Source organism: Notechis scutatus, chromosome Z (assembly GCF_049901735.1).
Source record: "Notechis scutatus isolate UNSWTSFEM ecotype Mainland chromosome Z, rNotScu1.2, whole genome shotgun sequence".
In the NCBI taxonomy this organism is placed as follows: domain Eukaryota; kingdom Metazoa; phylum Chordata; class Lepidosauria; order Squamata; family Elapidae; genus Notechis; species Notechis scutatus.
Window position 1 is genome coordinate 11233168 of NC_142025.1, and position 19348 is coordinate 11252515.

Here is a 19348-nt window from a genome sequence, read left to right on the forward strand (position 1 = left end):
GTTTAGTCACATTGTGCCTCAGTTATGATTGCAATAACTTCATGATCACAACAGCTTACAACTGAAAGTCTGGCTGCATCGTAGCTGTAAATCAAGAACTACCTTTACTAGAACTATACTACTCCGACTTGTCTACAGTATCTGAAAAACTAGTACCCATTAAATCAGTCTTTGTTATAGCTACTTGAGAACTTGTGTAAGAGGAAAATTAGAGCGATATCTATACTGATTCTTATTACAATTACCATACAGATAAGAATTGCCATTTTTAACACAATAAGTTCTGCATATAGAGTTTTCCTGTTTGCAGATCTTTTCCAGAACAAAGAAAAGATACAAATTGATTGACTAAAATTGATGTATAAAAATATTTCCCTTTTCCAGGTCTCTCGATCCGATAGTCAGTCTGAAGACAAGAGGCATCATCACAGAAAACCACGAGACAGAGGCAGAAATGATGATGAAGATCATGACGGCAGCAAAGTGGCTTCACAGAAGGATCCAGAGAAGGACAGAGTTAAATTAAAAGAAAAATTAGGAGAAAGAATGAGATTTAAATCAAGTGAAAGACACAGAGAGGAAAGGAGGGACAAAGGAAGAGAGAAAGATCAGCCTAGAGAACAAGAGAGAGAGATTAAAGTAAATCATGAAAAAGATGCCAAAGAAGAAAAATATGTTTCTGGAAGAAGTGGTGAAAGGCACAGTGGTAAAGAGAAGGACAGGAAACCTAAGAAAGATGAACCAAACCAAACATTACCACGAAATAGTGTAGAGAGGGACAGAGATAAAGAGCATGAGAGAAGGAGGAGGAGAAGCAGCAGGGATTACATTGGTGAGTTGATTTGTGCTTATTTTACAATGATTGGACTCTCCTTATTTTGTACATGAAAATGAATTGGGGTCACTTTCAGTCTGTTATCTATTTTCTTTTCATCAAGAGTTGTTTTCCGTAGTAGACTGAAAAGATGAAGAGTTAGTAATCTGATGCTTTCCAGATGTTTAGACTATAGTTCTAACATCTCTTACAATTGACCATGCTGCTTGGGATTAATATTGGGAGTGGGGGATGGAAAGAGGTGTAAAACTGCATTTGAAGGACTTCAGGTTGCCAGTCCTGACATTAGGACAATAAGTTGTCACAGTAAGGAAAAGTTAGATATTTTCAGGTGTCTCTTTTTAAAAAAACAAACTTCAGGTACTTCTTGGGAAGTTACAATGTACATTTTGTCTATCAAATACAGTAGAGTTTGTATGATTCAAGACAATCTTCTAAATTTTGGAGGTGTTATTTTTTAGATCATTCAAAACTAAAAGATGAAGAAAGAGAAAGAAAGCAACATTTAGAGAGAAAGGTAAGAGAAATAAAAGCAATAAGCAATGTATTGTACCGCTAGGTAAAATTGAAAAAATATCTCAGTATTTATAGACACAGCCTCAGAAATCACATTGGACACAATATATTTGGGGTTGTCTTTTTATAGACTTAACATCTATTTGATTTGGCATAACTTCTTATCCCTGTAAATGAAAGAAAATATTCAGAACAGCTTTCTAAGAGCAAAATGTGGCATTTGAAGAAATTATGGAAAATCATCATCTCTCTCATTCATTCTCTCCCTCCCTTCCTCTTTCTCCCACACTCACTCACTCACTCACTCTGTGTGTGTTATAAAAATATTCTGGTTTTATATATACGTAAGTATGGATGTGATAACCAGTTTGGCGTACTGGTTAAGATACTGGCCTAGATACTAGGGGACTTTAGTTCAGTCACTCTCTCTCAGCCAAACCTATCTCATCAGCTTGTTAAGGGGAAAATAGAAAGCAGGAATTTTAAATCTGTTTACCACCTTGAGTTGACCAAATACATTTTTAAAAGGTAGGATAAAAATCTAAATTATAAAAAATTACTATTTCTAATCTTAAAATGTAGGAATGCTAATGATATAAATAACAATCTTCATTAACTTCATTTTAGTTTTATATACAACAATCCTGCATTCTGCTTCAAAATTATTTTATTTATAGAAATATATTCATTTTTTCATGTGCATCTTTTTCTGAGGAGCAGCAAATATAGACATTCTGTGAGTGAGGAAACCAATAATCCTAATGCTAACTTTGTGCCAGGACAAAGGAAGATTTCTTTTAAATATGTCTATGATGACATACGGCTTTTTTTAGATTTTGCAAGCCAATACCAGTTGTTTTCCTAGTGCTAGCATGGTTGACTTAATAGACTGATCCATACTTCAAGTAGTCCTATTGAAATAAATAGCCAATTTGGTGCAGTGGTTAAGGTGTTAGGGTAGAAACTGGGAGACTAAGTTCCAGTCCTGCTTTAGGCAGAAAGCTAGCTGGGAAATATTAGGCCAGTCACTCTGTCTCAGCCCAAGAAAGGAGACAAGGGCAAATCACTTCACACAAAACCTACCAAAAAACCTGGAAGGATTTGTCTAGGTAGTCTTCAAGAATTGAATTAAAAGAAAAAAATTGAAATAAACGAGGCTTGTATTTTATTATGATAAATGGGAACAATGTGGGTATGTGCTACTGGAGGTTGTTTCAGTGTTTTATCCTGTTGCTTTTATTGGTTGTAAGTCGCTTAAGAGTTAACCTTTGGGAGAGATGGGCAGTATATAAGTTCAATGAATAAATAAAAATAAATAAAAGTTGATTTCAATGTCTTAGGTTGCAAAGTGTTGCTGAATATGTATTCATTCAAATGTATTTCCTTTATGTGAAAATGTTTTTGAACATTTTGTAATCTTTTTTTTAAAAATTATTATTCAGAAAGAAACTAGTTCTGGGGAGCTTTCAGCAAACAGAAGTGAAGAACACGAGCTGAGATACAAATCACGCAAGGATGAAGAATCAGATAAGGAGAAGAGAAGATGGCACAGGGAGAGGAAAAAGCACAAATCCTCTACAGTGGAAGAAAAAGAGAAGCCTTTGAAATTAAGAAATTCCATGTCTTCCACAGAGGGGGAAGAAGATCATATACCTAGGAGACATAGAGAGCGATCTCACCACCATGAGGACAGATATCATAAGGAGAACAGGAAAAAAAGAGAGGAAGAGGAGGGTGAAAAAAAGAAGAGAGACCACAAGGTTTACTGATTATTAAGATTACTTGCTAATTTTTACTGAACTGAACTTTAAAACAACATGTCTGAAGATAAAAATAATAAGGAAAGAAATACCCCATAACATGGAATTCCGTAAGTTAATGCCATTTTGTACTGTTTTGCTTATTTTCAGCACAGAGAACACAGGAATGGAAGGAAAAGGGATGAAGAGGACTTACATCATCTACGTGAAAGGCATGTAAACTGTTTAAATATCAGGGGTGCTCTGGCTGAAAACAGTGTATCCTTCCTAGGAAGTAAAGCCCACTGAACGGCAAAACCTATTTCCCAATAAAGGCCCTTAGAATTGTGCAACTTGAATTTTTATTTCCCAATTTCCTTTGCTTGCCAAAGTCTCCCCAAGAATATTCAAAGGCAGACATTTCAGTACAAATGGGCATATTTATATTACAAATGGGCATATTAATTTATTTGATTTTACAAGTCTTACTGTTTCAAATTGTGGTTTTATATGTTGTAAGCTGCTTTGAGTCACCATGGTGAATAGGTGGTAATACAAAACTAATAAATAATAAAAAATAATAATTTTAGTGGGTTCTATCTTATTTTGGTTGATGATCCAGAAAGTGAGAGATCTTTAAAAAATTATTATGGTTGGTTGCATAGTTGGTCAAATGTTTAGACTGGATTTGGTATTTTTATTTACTTATCAAGTCCTTCCCAAGGATTTGAGATAGGAAGAAGTTGCAATTTAATAATATTAAAATTATCATCACAAAATAATATTATTATTCCACCTTTTTAAATATAAATTGAAGGCAGCAAGCATATCTAACACTCCTGCCTTCTGTTTTGTCCATGTATAACAACCCTGTGAGGTGGGGTTGACTAAGAGAAAGTGACTGGCCCAAAATCACCCAGTCAGCTTTCATGCCTAAGGGAGATTAGAACTCATGTTTTTTAGGCCGCACCTTAACCACTACAGAACCTTTGTAGCTAAAATCCTTGCTTTGGAAAGAGCCAGGGGTGGGATTCTACCAGTTCGCACCTATTCGCTAGAACCGGTTGTTAACATTCTAAGCAGTTCAGAGAACCAGTTGTTAGAAGAAATTACTGGCCTAATCCTGTAAGGAAGGCAGGAAGGAAACATTCTGGTGTTGCTTACAGAAACTGCCTCTCCGTTAACCCTTATTACATTCTTGGCAGGACTAGACTTCCTGTCTCAGGAACTTCTCTGGAGTTTTTTTCCCCTCCTTTGCTGGTACTTTGCTTGTGTGGAGTGACCATTCAAAGTTACAATGGCACTGAAAAAAGTGACTTATGACCATTTTTCACACTTACGGCTATTGTAGCATCCCCACAGTCTTGAGAGGCCAGGCGAGGAGATGCGTGCCTCGATGTGAGTGATATTGAGTTGGCCACATCCAGCCAATAACATGACCACCAAGCCATGTCCACCCAGTCACATGACCACCAAGCCACGCCCACCACCTAAGCCACGCCCACAGAACCGGTTGTTAAAAAAATTGAATCCCATCCCTGGAAGGATATACTTGGAGTAAATTTTGTATAAATTAATATAAAGCCAGTTTGATCTAGCGGTTAAGGTGTTTCCTAGAAAGCAGGAGACAGTGAGTTCTAGTCCCATCTTAGACATGAAGACCAGCTAGATGATAGGAGGAAACAGTTTTAAATACATATATTTGCTGCCTTATTTATAAAAATACTATAGAATATAAATAAATAAATAATATAAATAATATATATTTTCTTCCAGACAATGCTTCTTTTATTTAAATATTTTGATTATCATATCTTATTTATCATTGTCTTTTTTAGTATTTGAAGTTAATATGGCAATTTGTAATATAAAATATTTGGTTCACTGGATTCTCTGTTTAAAGGAAATGAAATCTTACATGCAATTACATAGTGCTGCTCTTTTATCCCTCTCCCTTTTTTTGCTGTGTCTAATTTGGTCCTAAAATTAGACTAAGTAAGGATATTTTGAATAGTGTTTTTTTAAATTGTGAGATAATCTGCTTGATATAAATCTTGCAGCAAAATTATGAATGGCTTTTGGTCACAAACACTGTGCATAATTTAAATCTTAATCTTAAAAAAATAAATTTTGTTGGAAAAATATTAATTAAAATTGAAATAAAAAGATCTAAGCATGTTATTTTTGAAGTGATTGTAAAAGTTGATCTGTCACACCTATTGGAAATTATCTAAAATTATAGATCCTAATTTTCTTTTATTTCTGCTGCTAAATAATAAAGTTGTATCAGTTCTCTTTGAAATATTCAAACATGCAAATTAATGTTTTTCTGTCTTAATATTAAAATGTGAACCACATATTTGTGCTGAAAAATAGTTTTATGTTATTCTGACAATGGTATTTCTCACAATATAACAGTCATAAATAAGTTTTGCGCTGTAACAATTGATAAATCCCTTACCCACGTTCCATTCCTATTTTTCTTTTAAATATGTAAAGCACATATATTTTCTATAATAACTATACTTGCTTGATGGTTAATTCACTATAATTCTTTTTTTTCTTTTTTTAGAAATTCAAAAGAAAAAATGAAGAAACATAGCAAGAGTGAAAAAGAGAATGGAAAACGAGAGGTAAAGTTTTATTTGGCACTTGAAATGAAGGAATATTATTGGAAGAGATAATGTTACAAAGAAGAAACAAAACAAAAAGAATTAGAAAAATAATATAATTACCAATCATGACCAGGGGAGACATGATAGCAGTCTTCCAATATTTGAGGTGCTGCCACAGAGAGAAAGGGGTCAAGCTATTTTCTAAAGCGCCTGTAGGCCATACAAGGAATAATGGATGGAAAGGAGAGATTCAACCTGGAAATAAGGAGAAACTTTCTGATAGTGAGAACAATCAACCAATGGAACAGAAGTTGCCCTCAGAAGTTGTGGGAGCGCCATTACTTGAGACCTTCAAGAAGAGATTGGAGTGCCATTTGTCAGAAATGGTGTAGGGTCTCCCACTTGGGCGGGGGTTTGGACTAGATGACCTATAAGGTCCCTTCCAACTCTGATTATCTGTTGAAAGAAAAGCACGGCAAAAGTTATACATTTTAAAAATCCAAATAATTTCATTAATGTTCTAATGGGAGATGAATTCTGTTTATTTCTTCTGCTGATGTGTGGCTTTATCTTTGGGCTTTGATTAATTTAATTTTTTTAAAAATAGTATTCTGAAATGTTTAGGTTTATAATTGGAGAGCCAAAATTTTGCTGTAGATAAATAATAAAATTAAAATTACTTTATTCATTCTGATGTTATAGCCAAATAAATTGGGATATCAATATCCTGAGAACAAAATAATTTTATTGAATGTAGTTTACCTTAATTTCAAGTAAATGACTTTCAGAGAGGGATGTTTAAGTATAGAATGTTAGAGATAAAAACATAATACAAAATATTAGAGATTAAAAACATGGCTACAAAGATCTAACTCATTATTCAAATTCACTGTCACATTTCAATGCTTTTCTCTTATCAGTTGTTTTGTATATTGATACATTAGCACCACAAAACTGATGATTCCTCCACATCATGTCTCAAAAAACCAGGAAAGGAAGAAGGTGGACAAAATGTAAGCATTGCATACTGTTCTGTTGTTGTTTTAAATGTGAATGTTCAAAAAAATTCTTATTAAATAAATTCTACTCATACTTTGTGAGTTAATACTGCTCTTTTTTATTATTTAAGGAACAGAAAAAGGAAACCACTTATGAAGATGATAATGATTCTGTAAATTATGAAGATGATTTTGAGGTGAGTGTAAACAACATTTGAAGAGGCTAAAAACAGTTCATTCAAATGGGATAGAAAAGGAGTAATTTTCATTTCAGATGGTATCGTTTCTGGTTTTCATAATTTAGGAATGCTTGAGGCAGCATTCTACAAACTAGGTGATTGTGAGTTTGCCTTCAGGACCAGCCTGTATAATTCTTTATGTAGATTTCTATATTAGATTACTTGTCAATAATGAAACCTTCTGAGAATGCTGTATAGTTAAAAATATTTTGCAGTTCTAAATGGGGTTCTTTGTTAAAATTCAGCATGTTAATCTACCTGAAAGTATAGCACACAAATATTTTTAGAAGAGTTTCATAATCATTATTGGTGATGAATAATGAACAGCCATTCTTTTAAATCCCATTGTGAGACAAAGAGAAAAGTGAGAAGACATAGCACTATAGAATAGTGGCCCTTTATTTTAAGTCCAAAATAAATGATGGTCCACATAATATTGTAAAGGATTCCTAACTTGGGCATCAACATTACTATCTTTGAAATAGCATCTTACCCAAACAAGAGTTTATCGTTGCTTGAAATCTCACAAGATTTTGACATTCCCCCACCCCCTCAATTTTGCAAGATTTCTACAGAAATGCCAAAACTGAAGGAGATTTCCCGTTGATTTCTATTGGAGTTGTTTATATTAAAATTTCATGGGATTATACAGTGATACCCAAAACCTTTAACATTAATATACTGATCAACATAAAGAAAACATAGGACTGCTGCTGTTGAAAACATACAGGTAGTCCTCAACCTACAATAATTCATTTAGTGACTGTTTGAAGTTACAACGGCATTGCAAAAAGTGACAAGATCATTTTTCACGCTTCGTTGGATCATCTCCATGATCACATGATTTACATTTGGATGTTTGACTACTGACCCACATTTATGATGTTTGCAGTGTCCTGGAATCATGTGATCAATGAGGTAACCAGATTCACTTAACAACCATGTTACTAAATTAAGAACTGCAGTGATTCCCTTAACAAATGTAGTGAGAAAAGTCGTAAAATGGGCAAAACTCACTTAACAAATTTAACATTTAACAACATAAATTTTGGGCTCAATTGTGGTCATTGGTTGAGGACTACCTGTATATTGTGGTTCATCCTTTTAATAGAGTAACTCTATTAAAAAATGGTAACCTGTTTGTACTTTTAAAAAGTGATCACCATTATCTTTTTGAAGGACTATGAAGATGATTTTGAGGATGAAGATGATGAAGAGGATGAAAGTAGCCAGAATACAAAAAGTGAAAAAGAAGCAGAAGCAGGATTACAGAAAGTTACTGTAACTAAGAGCTCAGAAGTAGAAGAGATTCAGAAAGCAATTAATGCAGAAAATGAACAGATTAAAGCCTTCCTTCCCAACTCAAGAAAAAATGAACATCTTCCAAAAGATCATGAAAAATATCCAAGAATAGGTATGTGATTAGGTAATAGTTTAAGGTAGAAACTATTTATTTACTTCTACTTATTTATTGCTGCTGTTTGTAAAACATTCTCAGCAAAGAGGAACTAAGACTGCACTGTTTAAAACAGAAGTTTCCGAGAATTTCTGAGAACCATGTTGGCTTTTGTGAGGTAGCCCAAAAGAGAGGCTAAGGGGACGACAAAAGCTTAAAATTCCCTTTCCATTGATTGAACAAAGTTGATGTCATCATTTCCCAAATACTTTAAATTTCTTTGGCCATTCCATTGAAAATTAAGATTCAGCAGTAACTTGGTGTTCTGTGCACTCAAGACCTTGGTAGGATGTATGCTTGCCGCACATCCAAGATTTAACCTGGCATCTCTTAATATAACAACCCTGTGAGGTGGGATTGACTAAGAGAGAGTGACTGGCCCGAAATTGGTTTCATTGGTTCCCTTTCATTGGTTCTCAGATAACTTTTTCATACAGGGTCAATTCAGAATATTTTCAGTTGAAGATTCAGGTTTGAGGAAGAAACATAATATAATGCTATGGCCTCTCCTTATAAATGAAAAGAATGATAAATAAGTTGCTGGCTGGATTAGTTGTTCTTATAATGATAGCCAGATTTCAACACCAATCACAATATTATTTATTTAGCTATTTAATTAGTCAATTACTTCATTTTGGTGAGTCATATTCTATATTGGTTATTATTTTTTAAAGACATATAAGCCTATTACCACTTTCAGTAGAACAGGCTCATGTGAATACTAGGACTCGTAAATTTTTAGCAAGAGCTTGTAGAGAAGGGTCCTTTACCTATTAAAGAAATGAAGTTGTGGGCAACATGCATCAAAGCCTTGATTCCTATGAATTCTGGTTTCTCTATTTAATACCCAAATAGTTTCCTAAATTAGCCTATTGATAAGCAGGTGAAATTGCTGCCATGACTCTACTTAGGCTGCTGTTCTATATCCTGGTTCTTCCTATTGTGTTCTCCTGATAAATCTCACAGGTCTTAATGTCTGTTCTTTTTCCTTTGTCTTCCACAACATTGTAGGGTCTTGCTTTTATTTAGCTTAGAACAGTGTTTCTCAGCCTTGGCAACTTGAAAACGTGGACTTTCAACTCCAAAAATTCCTTAGCTAGCCATGTTGGCTGGGAATTCTGAGAGTTGAAGTATGTACATCTTCAAATTGCCAAGGTTGAGAAACTCTGGACTAGAGTCATAGCATTACATGTTTTATATTAAGTAATGCCCAGCATGGGGAAAACAGCATAACATGGATCAGATTAGGCTAAAAGAATATAGGTTGAAAGATTCCACACTTGCCAATTTGTAAGTATTTAGACCAGTTGGGCTGTAACAAACTCTGCTTTACAGACATGAACTGATCCTAACTTAACAAAGCATAGTTAGGTTTTTTCATATAATAAATGTAACACCCACATACTAGATTTATTCAATCTAATTTAACATTTTATTTATTTTGATTTATTATCTGTAGATGCATATAAGCCTGTATGTGCATAACCTAACCCTCAATTTTTTAACCAAAATACCATGAAAAAAAAAACACCAGCAGATAACCCAACCCACATTTTTCATTTTATTTTGGGTAAAAATTCAAGTCAATTATCTGTGGATAAGCTTCTCTGCAAATGCATATGGGAAAGGCAGGTATTTTTAAAAAGCGTTACCTTAAATACTCTTGGAGAAGCCTCTGCAGAGAAGAGAAATCCAATTTTTAGCTGCATTTATTTGTGAGTTTATATGGTATATCCCTTTTAACAAAAGCACAAGCCATTTAATGGAGATAATGTGCAATAGTAAATTAATCTAATACACAACAGTATGTAGTATATTCATGTGTTGTTATGTTACAGAAAAGCAAGTTTCACTGGCTCAGTGTCCCACATCTGGAAAATTCATTGATTTCCAAATGGCCCAACAACGGCAAAATATCAGAAAAATTGCCAATCAACAGAAGTAGGTGGCATTAATATAGATCACTACCTGTAACTATTGGGAGTTTGGTTGTGTGTGACATCTTGATTCGTTTTTGTAACATTACAATTGTTGTACATTGGACAAAGTTCAATAAAGTATTTTGTCATATACACTGTATCCAAATTGATTGCATGCAGCCTATCTAAACGAGTCAAAATAAAGGAATGTTTTCAAGGTTCTGGGATTTAATGACACAATAATTTTTTTCCAAGCCACTGTGTGTATAGAGAAAACTGTATTATTTCCTAGTTCAGTGAATTTTTGCTGCTGTTTCCTTTCCTTATTTGCTTTGGGAATCCCCTGCTAAGAGACAAAACTGTATCTAAGCGATTCTTGCACATCTTCATTTCACCATCAGTCATTTCTCGGACTATGTTGGGCTGTGACATAGAATTTCCTGCCTGAGTAGGGGGTTGGACTAGAAGACCCCCCCAAGGTCCCTTCCAACTCTGTTCTACTATTTCAAAATCTATTTTAGAAGTGAAAAATACATCAGGTTTTTCTTTTCTAATTAGTTATTTTGGACTATCTTCTGTTGCCCATATTGTTACACAGTTTCCCTTCTACAATGTGTATCTATTATTAGTCCATTGCAACGTCTAATATTCAGGAATATTAGCTATGACTTTTTATTGCAAAAGTACTATAGAACCACTGTATATATCATATAAAAATATTGTTTATACACACATCTTATGCACACACAAACTTGCCTTAAATATTAAGCATTAATGTGACAAACATTGCACACATCTGCTCTGTGGATATGCAAACTCAAATCGCTCTCTGTAAAGTGTGTGAAATGGCATAATTATAAGAATACTCTGAAAGACATAGAAAGCACTTAGAAAGGAAACATTTTATATCCAGAAAATATATAATCAAGTCAACATTTTCATTTGATGTCAAAAGTATAGTGGATTATTATAACCCAACATGAAACATTTTTGGTATAGATGCCTTGATGCTGTATGCTTCTTACTTTCAGAGAGAGAATATTTCTAACCAGTGAAAGTTTATTTCTGTTTAATAGACATTTTGCTGTCTTGTGACATATTTTTCAAGGAAACGTAGCTTTGAACTTCTTCGTCTCATTGACCTGGATTTTTCAGTCAGCTTCTGTTTGTTGGATTTGCCTCCAGTAAATGAATATGATATGTACATTCGAAACTTTGGGAAAATAAACACCAAACAGGTATGAAATAAAATAATACCCCAATTATTCACATTTATTCCATTTTATTTTATTAAAAGGTGTTCAGATCAACAGATTTTAAAGGCGAATTAAGGGGACAATGAGGTTATGAGATGACAAAATAAGAGAAAAATAGCAGTACAATTCAAGAGTTGTAGGTCACAGCTGGGAATAAATCTGGCAACTGGTAAACACAGAGCGTGGTTATAAAAGTCAAGATGGTGCAGCAATGACACAATGTAAACTCCATCCATTTTTATTGTATAGGCAACTCTGACAAAAAGGATTTTGCAAGATTTCAGAGTCTATCTGTCTGTGTGTATGTATGCATATATGTATGTATGTGTGTGTGTATATATATATATATATATATATGTTTTCTGAGGTTCTTGCGGGTATTTGTATGTGGATCTTTGGTTATTCGGGTTTTCTCCCGCGTAAGATTGGAAGTATCTAGGCAACGTTTCGATGAAGTCTCATTCATCATCTTCAGGCTTGTGTCTTCGGCTTTGTGCTTCTCAGAGTGATGTGAGCTTGCAGCTGCTTCTTCCTTTTAACTGCTAGTGGGGTGTGACTTGATTGGGTGGGGGCTTGGCTGTGTTCTGATTGGGTGGGGGTGTGTTCTCATTGGTTGGGGGTTTGGCTGTGTTCTGATTGGTTGGGGGTTGGCCGTGTTCTGATTGGCTGGAGGCATGTTCTGTTCAGGTGGGGGCTTGGTTGTGCTCAGGTTAGTCTTAGTTGCTGGGGGATTTGAGCTGGTGAGCTGTGATCCTGCTGTTTGGCTTCGAGTTCGTGGTCGTGCCGCATCTTCATGGTGGGTGTCAGTTCACTTCATGTATGGCTCGGAGGGATTTGAAGTGGGTAGTGATGCAGCTGCAGTGCGGCTTCTGGTCCGTGGTTGTGTCTCATCTTCTGTGTGGGTGTGAGTCTGCTTTCTATGTGGAAGTGTGGTGGTGGCATCTTGTGTGGCCCTCATGGGTGTGGCTCTGGTGTCATTCTTCATGTTAGGTACTCGTCTGTTCATGAGGGCGGGTTTCCAAATGGCTGGTAGGCGGGAGGTGTCATCTCATTTATTCATGCTGTGTGGGCGTTTTTCTATCTCTATGGCTTCTTTGATTATTCTGTTGTTGAAGTGTTCGGTTTTGGCGATAGTTCTGGTATTTTTAAAGTCAATCTCATGTCCTGTGGCTTTAAGGTGTTGGACCAGGGAAGAGGTCGGTTCTTCTTTTTTGATTGAGTTCTTATGTTCTTCAATGCGTGCACTTATTCTTCTGTTAGTTTGTCCAATGTATGTGGAGGGACAGGCAGTGCAAGGGATTTCGTATACTCCTTGGTTTTCTAACTTGATTTTGTCTTTAGGGTTTCTTAGGATGGTGGATATTTTTCTGTTTGTGCAGAATGCTGTTTTAATGTTGTGTTTTTGGAGGATCTTGCTGATTTTGTCTGTAGTGCCTTTTATATATGGGAGGAGGGCTTTGCCGTTCTCTTGTTCTCTGTCTTGGATTTTGGTTGGGGTTTCTTTTTTGGATTAGGTGGGTAATCTTCTTTCTTTGGAATCCATTGGCTGTTAGTACGTTGGTGAGAGTGTGTAGTTCGGTTTTAAGGTGTTGTTCGTCGGCTAAGCATTTTGTTCTGGAGCTGAGTGTCTCGGCTACGGAATTGATCTGTGCTGGGTGGTGGTGTGAGAATGCGTGTAGATAGCGGTTTGTATGTGTTTTCTTCTGGTAGATGGTGTGTCCTAGGGAGCCATTGGGTTTTTTGTATACCAAGACATCTAGGAAGGGAAGTTGATTGTTAGCTTCTGTTTCCATGGTGAATTGTATTTTGGGGTGTAGGCTGTTGAGGTGTGTGAGGAAGTTGTTCAGTTTTTCTTTCCCGTGTGGCCAGATTATGAAGGTGTCATCTACGTATCTGAGCCAGAGTTTGGGTTTGTGATCATATTTTTCTAGAGCTTGTGTAGTGTTCCATGTAGAGGTTTGTGATGACAGGTGAGAGGGGTGATCCCATGGATGCTCCTTCTATTTGTTTGTATTTTTGTCCGTTGTAGGTAAAGTATGTATTGGATAGACAGTGGTTGGTCAGATCTAGGATGTGCTTGGGGGGGTTGTATTTGTTTTGGATGGCTGTCAAGGCTTCTTTTATTGGCACTTGGGTGAAGAGGGATATGACATCGGAGCTCACTAGTAGGTCGCTGGGTTGTAAGTTTTGTTTCTTTATGATCTCCATGAACTAGAATGAGTTTTTTACATGTGAGTTGATGGATTCTGCATAGGGCTGTAGTTGTTTGGTGAGAAATTTGGCTAGGTTTTGAAGAGGTGAGCCTATGGAGCTGACTATTGGTCTAAGTGGGGTTCCTTCTTTGTGTATCTTGGGGAGACCATAAAGCTTAGGGCATCTGGATGATTTCTCTCTGGGTATGATTCTTTGCTGGATTTCTTCACTGATGGGGGAGGCTTTTATTTTGGATCTGGTGGTTTTTTCTAGGTAGGTGGTGGGGTCTGTGTTTAGGGGTTTGTATGTGGGGTCTTGGAGTAGGTTGGTTAACTTGGTTTGGTAGTCAGATGTGTTCAAAACCACTGTCGCGTTGCCCTTGTCTGCTGGTAGGATTATTATGCTGGTGTCTTCTTTCAGGTTAAGTAGTGCAGTTTGTTCTTCTTTGGATAAGTTGCTTTTGGGTGGTTTGCTAGTGCAGAGGATGTTGGTGATTTCGAGTCTGATTCTATTAGCATCATCAGGGTTGGTTTTGGTCAGGCTGGTTTCAACTCCTCATATGATGGTTTCTGTGGGGATGTGTTTGGGAGCGACAGCAAAGTTGAATCCTTTTGAAAGGACCTTGGTTTCGGCTTCGGTGAGGATCTTGTCTGAGATGTTGTGCACTGTTTGTTTCATGTGTGGCTGTGAGGGGGGAGGAGTTGGTTTCTGGCGTTGTAGTTTTCTGAGTTTGTTGGTGTGTGTGTCTGTCTTGAGGGTGGTCTGTGTTTCGGCTCTCCAGACAGCGAGTTGTTTGGATTTGTCCCAAAGTAAGGGGTGAATCTTGTTGCTGAGTCTGAGGTGAAGTGTGAGGAGATCTTTGTTGATTTGGTCTAGGAGAAATCTTTTTGTGTGGAGTTCATTTCTAATTAGGGCCGATTCTGTCCTTTTTAGGATGCGTTTGGTGGCTGCTGTGTTGGTGTGGAATTTCAATTGGAAGCTTGTGGGAATTAAAATTATATATATATATATATATATATATATATATATATATATATATATATATATATATATATATATATATATATATATATAAATATATATGTTTTCTTAAGTTTTGGGTACTTACATGTATGGTGTTCGGCTTGGTTCAGGTATTTTCCCATGTCATTGTAGTTCTTTTAAAGTTGTAGCAACGTTTCAGCAGAATCTCATCTGCCATCATCAGGCTTCTGTATTCTGTATATATATGTGTGTGTGTGTGTGTGTGTGTGTGTCTGTGTGTGTGTGTGTCTGTGTCTGTGTGTGCGTGTTTTTGTAGATTTTCATGGGTGTAGGTATGCAGGTTTTGGTGTGTTCGGGTCTTTTCCTATGTAAGATTGAGAGTATCTTGGCGAAGATACTCTCAATTTTACATGGGAAAAGACCTGAACACGCCAAAACCTGCATGTATGTGTGTATGTATTTATGTATATATATGTATATGTATATGTATATGTGTGTGTGTGTGTGTGTGTGTGTGTATATATATATATATATGTCAAAAAGTGAAATGTGTGATCGATTTTGCCACTTTCTGTTATGCTTTAATAATAGTAAAAAATACAAGAACTTATGTAAATATTTCTTTAGATGTTACAAAATAATTCTCATATGATAAGCCCTTGTTAGCCAGCAGCTTCTATTTAGCTTTCCTAGAGAAAACGAGGCCACCTTAAGTATATGCAAAAAGGCAGCATAAAAATAGAATACAAAAATAATAAAAAGCCATTCATTCCAGTCCTGCCAGCATCATCCAGGCATCAGCATGACAGAAGTCAAAATTAACATGTTAATTTCTCCTTAATTCCAGACATTAATTTTTCATTTCAACAATAAATAATTGTGTACAATATTAATATTCCTGCTCATGTGTTATCTTAAAGAAACATATTAATTGTGTCTTCTTAATGTTTTATCTGTGGATAATAACACATTATAGTAACCAAATTTTTGTCTATTAAATAAAATAAAATGGAATAATAAATACAGCTAATCAGATATGACAGAATTTTTTTTGCCAGTAATTTCAATTTTTATTTTAGGCTTATGTGCAGTGGAACGAGGATAATCTGGACAGAGGTATTCAGACAGACGAAATAGAAACTCAAGAAAAGTGGACACAGCATCCTGGAGAAACCGCCCTTGTATCTGGAGGTGATTAAAAAATAATGATGTTTAAATTTCTTTTACCTTGATTTATTCTAGCCAACATTTGTGGCCCACATTTGTAGTAAAACTTTTCCAGGACAGTTAAAGAAGGGGAAAAAATCTGTTTAAAACAAAATTAGAGCTCAAACATAATCACCAAACTGAGGAACACATGTAAACAAGATGTTTGTTTGACATTGCAACTAGTGGACATGATGAATCTCTAGTGGAAGCTTATTGTCCCCTTGTTAAAAAAAAAAAGTCTTAAGCTAACCATTTTTTTTGCCTTAATATTCGTTAGTTTAAGACTTGGGTAAGTAGGCAGGCCGATGAGAATTCTGTTGAAACTCTTAGAGGATCTCCAAGCATTGGATATTCTACATTTCTGTCACTATTTTCTCCAGCATTGGTAAAACGGTGTGAAAATTACCAAGTAAGCAGATACAGTTCTTCGTTTTCTCTTTACAACTTCATGTCTCATTTTAGGTCCCAAAAGCAGCTACGATGTAACTGCCATTACACCAAAGATTGATTCCCAGAGACTAGCAAACTTTCTACGATCTGCTTGTCAGGTATAATTTATATGTATATGATTCATTATTAAAATTATTATGAATTATCAATAATACTAGCTAATTTTGTGTATGTATGTATATGTGTGTGTGTGTGTGTGTGTGTGTGTGTGTGTGTGTATATATATTCTTAAATTTTCGCGGGTATTTATATGTATGGTATTCAGATTTGTTCGGGTATTTTCCCATGTCATTATAGTTGTGCTTTTAAAGTTGTAGCAACGTTTCGGCAGAATCTCATCCACCATCATCAGGCTTCTGAATTGTGTTCCTCTGTGAGTCAGACTTTCACAGCCGTTTCTGTTTTAAATTTGGGGCTAGCCTACTGCTGTGCCAGAATGGTTTTTTCTTCATCCTGATTGGTTGGGAGTCTTGGTCTGTGTTTATTGGTCTTGGAGTTTGCTGTGTTCTACTTGATTGGTGTTTCTAATATCTTCTGTCTGTTTTGTAGCTTTTTTTGTCTTGATTGGCTGGCAACATTGTGTTTCCTGCATTGGAGGCTTTTAGTGCAGCTTGGCTCAGAGTAAATGGACGGCTATCATTTATTAGGAAGCTAGGTTTCATCTGAACTATGCACCCTGACTAAAGTACTGACAGCCAACGGCTTCCACAAAAGCAAAATCACTGGCTTGATCCACAAAAACACACTGAGATATAATGGAGACCTAGAAGATGAACAGACCTATGGAACAGCTGTCCTGCCCTACATAAGAGGTACTACAGAAAAAATCAGTAAGATACTACAGGCATCACATCAAGACTGCCTTCAATACACACAGAAAAATAGCAGCTATCCTAAGAAACCCCAAAGATAAAATTGACCTGGAAAACCAAGACATATAAGAAGTCCCCTGTGCATCGTGCCCTCCCACATACATTGGACAGACCAATAGAAGAATAAGTACCTGCCTAGATGAACACAAAAATGCAGTAAAAAAGCTGGAACACACTTCCTCACTAATCCAACACATGAAAGCCACAGGTCATAGCATCGACTTCAATGGCACCAAAAACCCTAGCCACTATAGAAAACCCCAGCTACAGAATTATCAGAGAAGCCATAGAGATTGAAAAAAGACCTGAAAGCATGAATAGAAGAGATGATTCCACCACACTGTCAATTATTTGGAAGCCTGCACTCTCAAACAAAAATATCTCCACACCACAAGCCAGGCAAACACCTGGGTACAAACAGATCCCCCCTGATACCTCCAGCTCAAACACACCACAACCAGGCACCCAGATGAAACCTAGCTTCCTAATAAATGATAGCCATCCATTTACTCTGAGCCAAGCTGCACTAAAAGCCTCCAGTACAGGAACACAATGTTGCCAGCCAATCAAGACAAAAAAAGCCACAAAACAGACAGAAGATATTAGAAACACCAATCAAGCAGAACATAGCAAGCTCCAAGACCAATAAACACAGACCAAGACTCCCAACCAATTAGGATGAAGAAAAAACCATTCTGGCACAGCATAGGCTAGCACCAAATTTAAAACAGAAATGGCTGTGAAAGTCTGACTCACCGAGGAACACTGTACAGAAGCCTGATGATGGCAGATGAGATTCTGCCGAAACGTTGCTACAACTTGAAAAACACAACTATAATGACGTGGGAAAATACCCAAACAAAGCTGAATACCATACATGTAAGTACCTGCGAAAACTTATATATATATGCTAATTTTATTCATTTATTAGAATTTTTTATCCTGCCTTTATTACATTTATAAGTAACTTAAGGCAGTAAACATCTAATACTCCTTCCTCCTGTTTTCCCCACAGCAACAATCCTATTCGGTAGGCTGGGCTGAGAGATAGAGTGGTTGGGCCCAAATTTACCCAGCTGGCTTTCATGCCTAAGGCAGAACTAGAACTCAGTCTCCTAGTGATTGACCCAAAGTCATTCAACCGGTGGGACTAGAACTCAGTGTCCTGGTTTCTAGACCAGCAGCTTAATTACTATGCCAAACTGGCTCTGGTAATTTTAAAAAATTGTAATATTGAACTTAACTTGGTGTACCATACGTGACCCAATGATAATTTGAAACAATTTCCTTATGCTTGTTTTTCTCCTTTGGGTTCTCTTGTATGAAGTATTTTCTGTTGTTAGGCAAGGATGTGGGCTCAAAGAAACCCAAACACTACTATGGGCATTCCACAGATTCTGTTTTCTTTCTTAAAAACATCTGGGAAACTGGGTTACTGTATCAATTATGTGCCATAATTAGCTTGGAAGTCTGTGTAATCAATGGTGATAGAAAGTTGCCAACTTTTTAATATTTTTGGAAGGTGATCGAAGTTTTACTTGAGGAAGATCAAGTAGCCACACAGCCCAGGCGGAATCTAAGATCACGATCATCCAGCTTATCTATTAGCGATAGATGCTTCCAGTTAAATACAAATCTTCCCTTCCTGAATGGTAAGAATATTTTTTCTTTCTATTGTGATGTAAGAATGTAAGATCTTAAATAGTACAACATATAGTTTTTCACAGCTAACCAGGTGACTCTTGGAAGCCCATAAGCAATTAAGGCAGATTATCAATCTTAATAGTAAAAAATAAAGAAGTAAATAAATGAATAAAATAATATTTTTCATTTCAGCTCCTAATTTCTTTATCTTCTTTTTCAGCTACTTAGCATATCAATTCATTTTGGTTTCCATCAGAATTTAGCTGTGTGTGAAAATAAATGGTATTTTGATGTTTTGGAGTTGGACTGAGAGAAACTGACTGGCACAAAGTCAGCTAGCCTTCATGGTTAAGGCGGGACTAGAACTCAGAATATCCTGATGATTGGCCTAAAGTTACCCAGTTGGCTTTCTTAGCTAAAGCG

General features: G+C 36.1%; 1 protein-coding gene across 3 annotated transcripts in view; it reads left to right on the top strand.

Annotated features, from left to right (window-relative positions):
* DYNC2I1 (dynein 2 intermediate chain 1) overlaps window positions 1-19348 on the top strand; it is a 37423-nt gene that overhangs the window by 3607 nt on the left and 14468 nt on the right. For all 3 annotated transcript variants that reach the window (XM_087946912.1, XM_026680935.2, XM_087946913.1), the window contains 13 exons: window positions 385-832; window positions 1297-1352; window positions 2794-3111; window positions 3262-3323; window positions 5663-5723; window positions 6650-6718; window positions 6835-6900; window positions 8122-8356; window positions 10237-10339; window positions 11426-11555; window positions 15830-15941; window positions 16422-16507; window positions 18804-18933. In XM_087946912.1, the coding sequence (XP_087803038.1) occupies window positions 385-832; window positions 1297-1352; window positions 2794-3111; window positions 3262-3323; window positions 5663-5723; window positions 6650-6718; window positions 6835-6900; window positions 8122-8356; window positions 10237-10339; window positions 11426-11555; window positions 15830-15941; window positions 16422-16507; window positions 18804-18933 (1876 nt within the window). The remainder of the gene's footprint in view (window positions 1-384; window positions 833-1296; window positions 1353-2793; window positions 3112-3261; window positions 3324-5662; window positions 5724-6649; window positions 6719-6834; window positions 6901-8121; window positions 8357-10236; window positions 10340-11425; window positions 11556-15829; window positions 15942-16421; window positions 16508-18803; window positions 18934-19348) is intronic.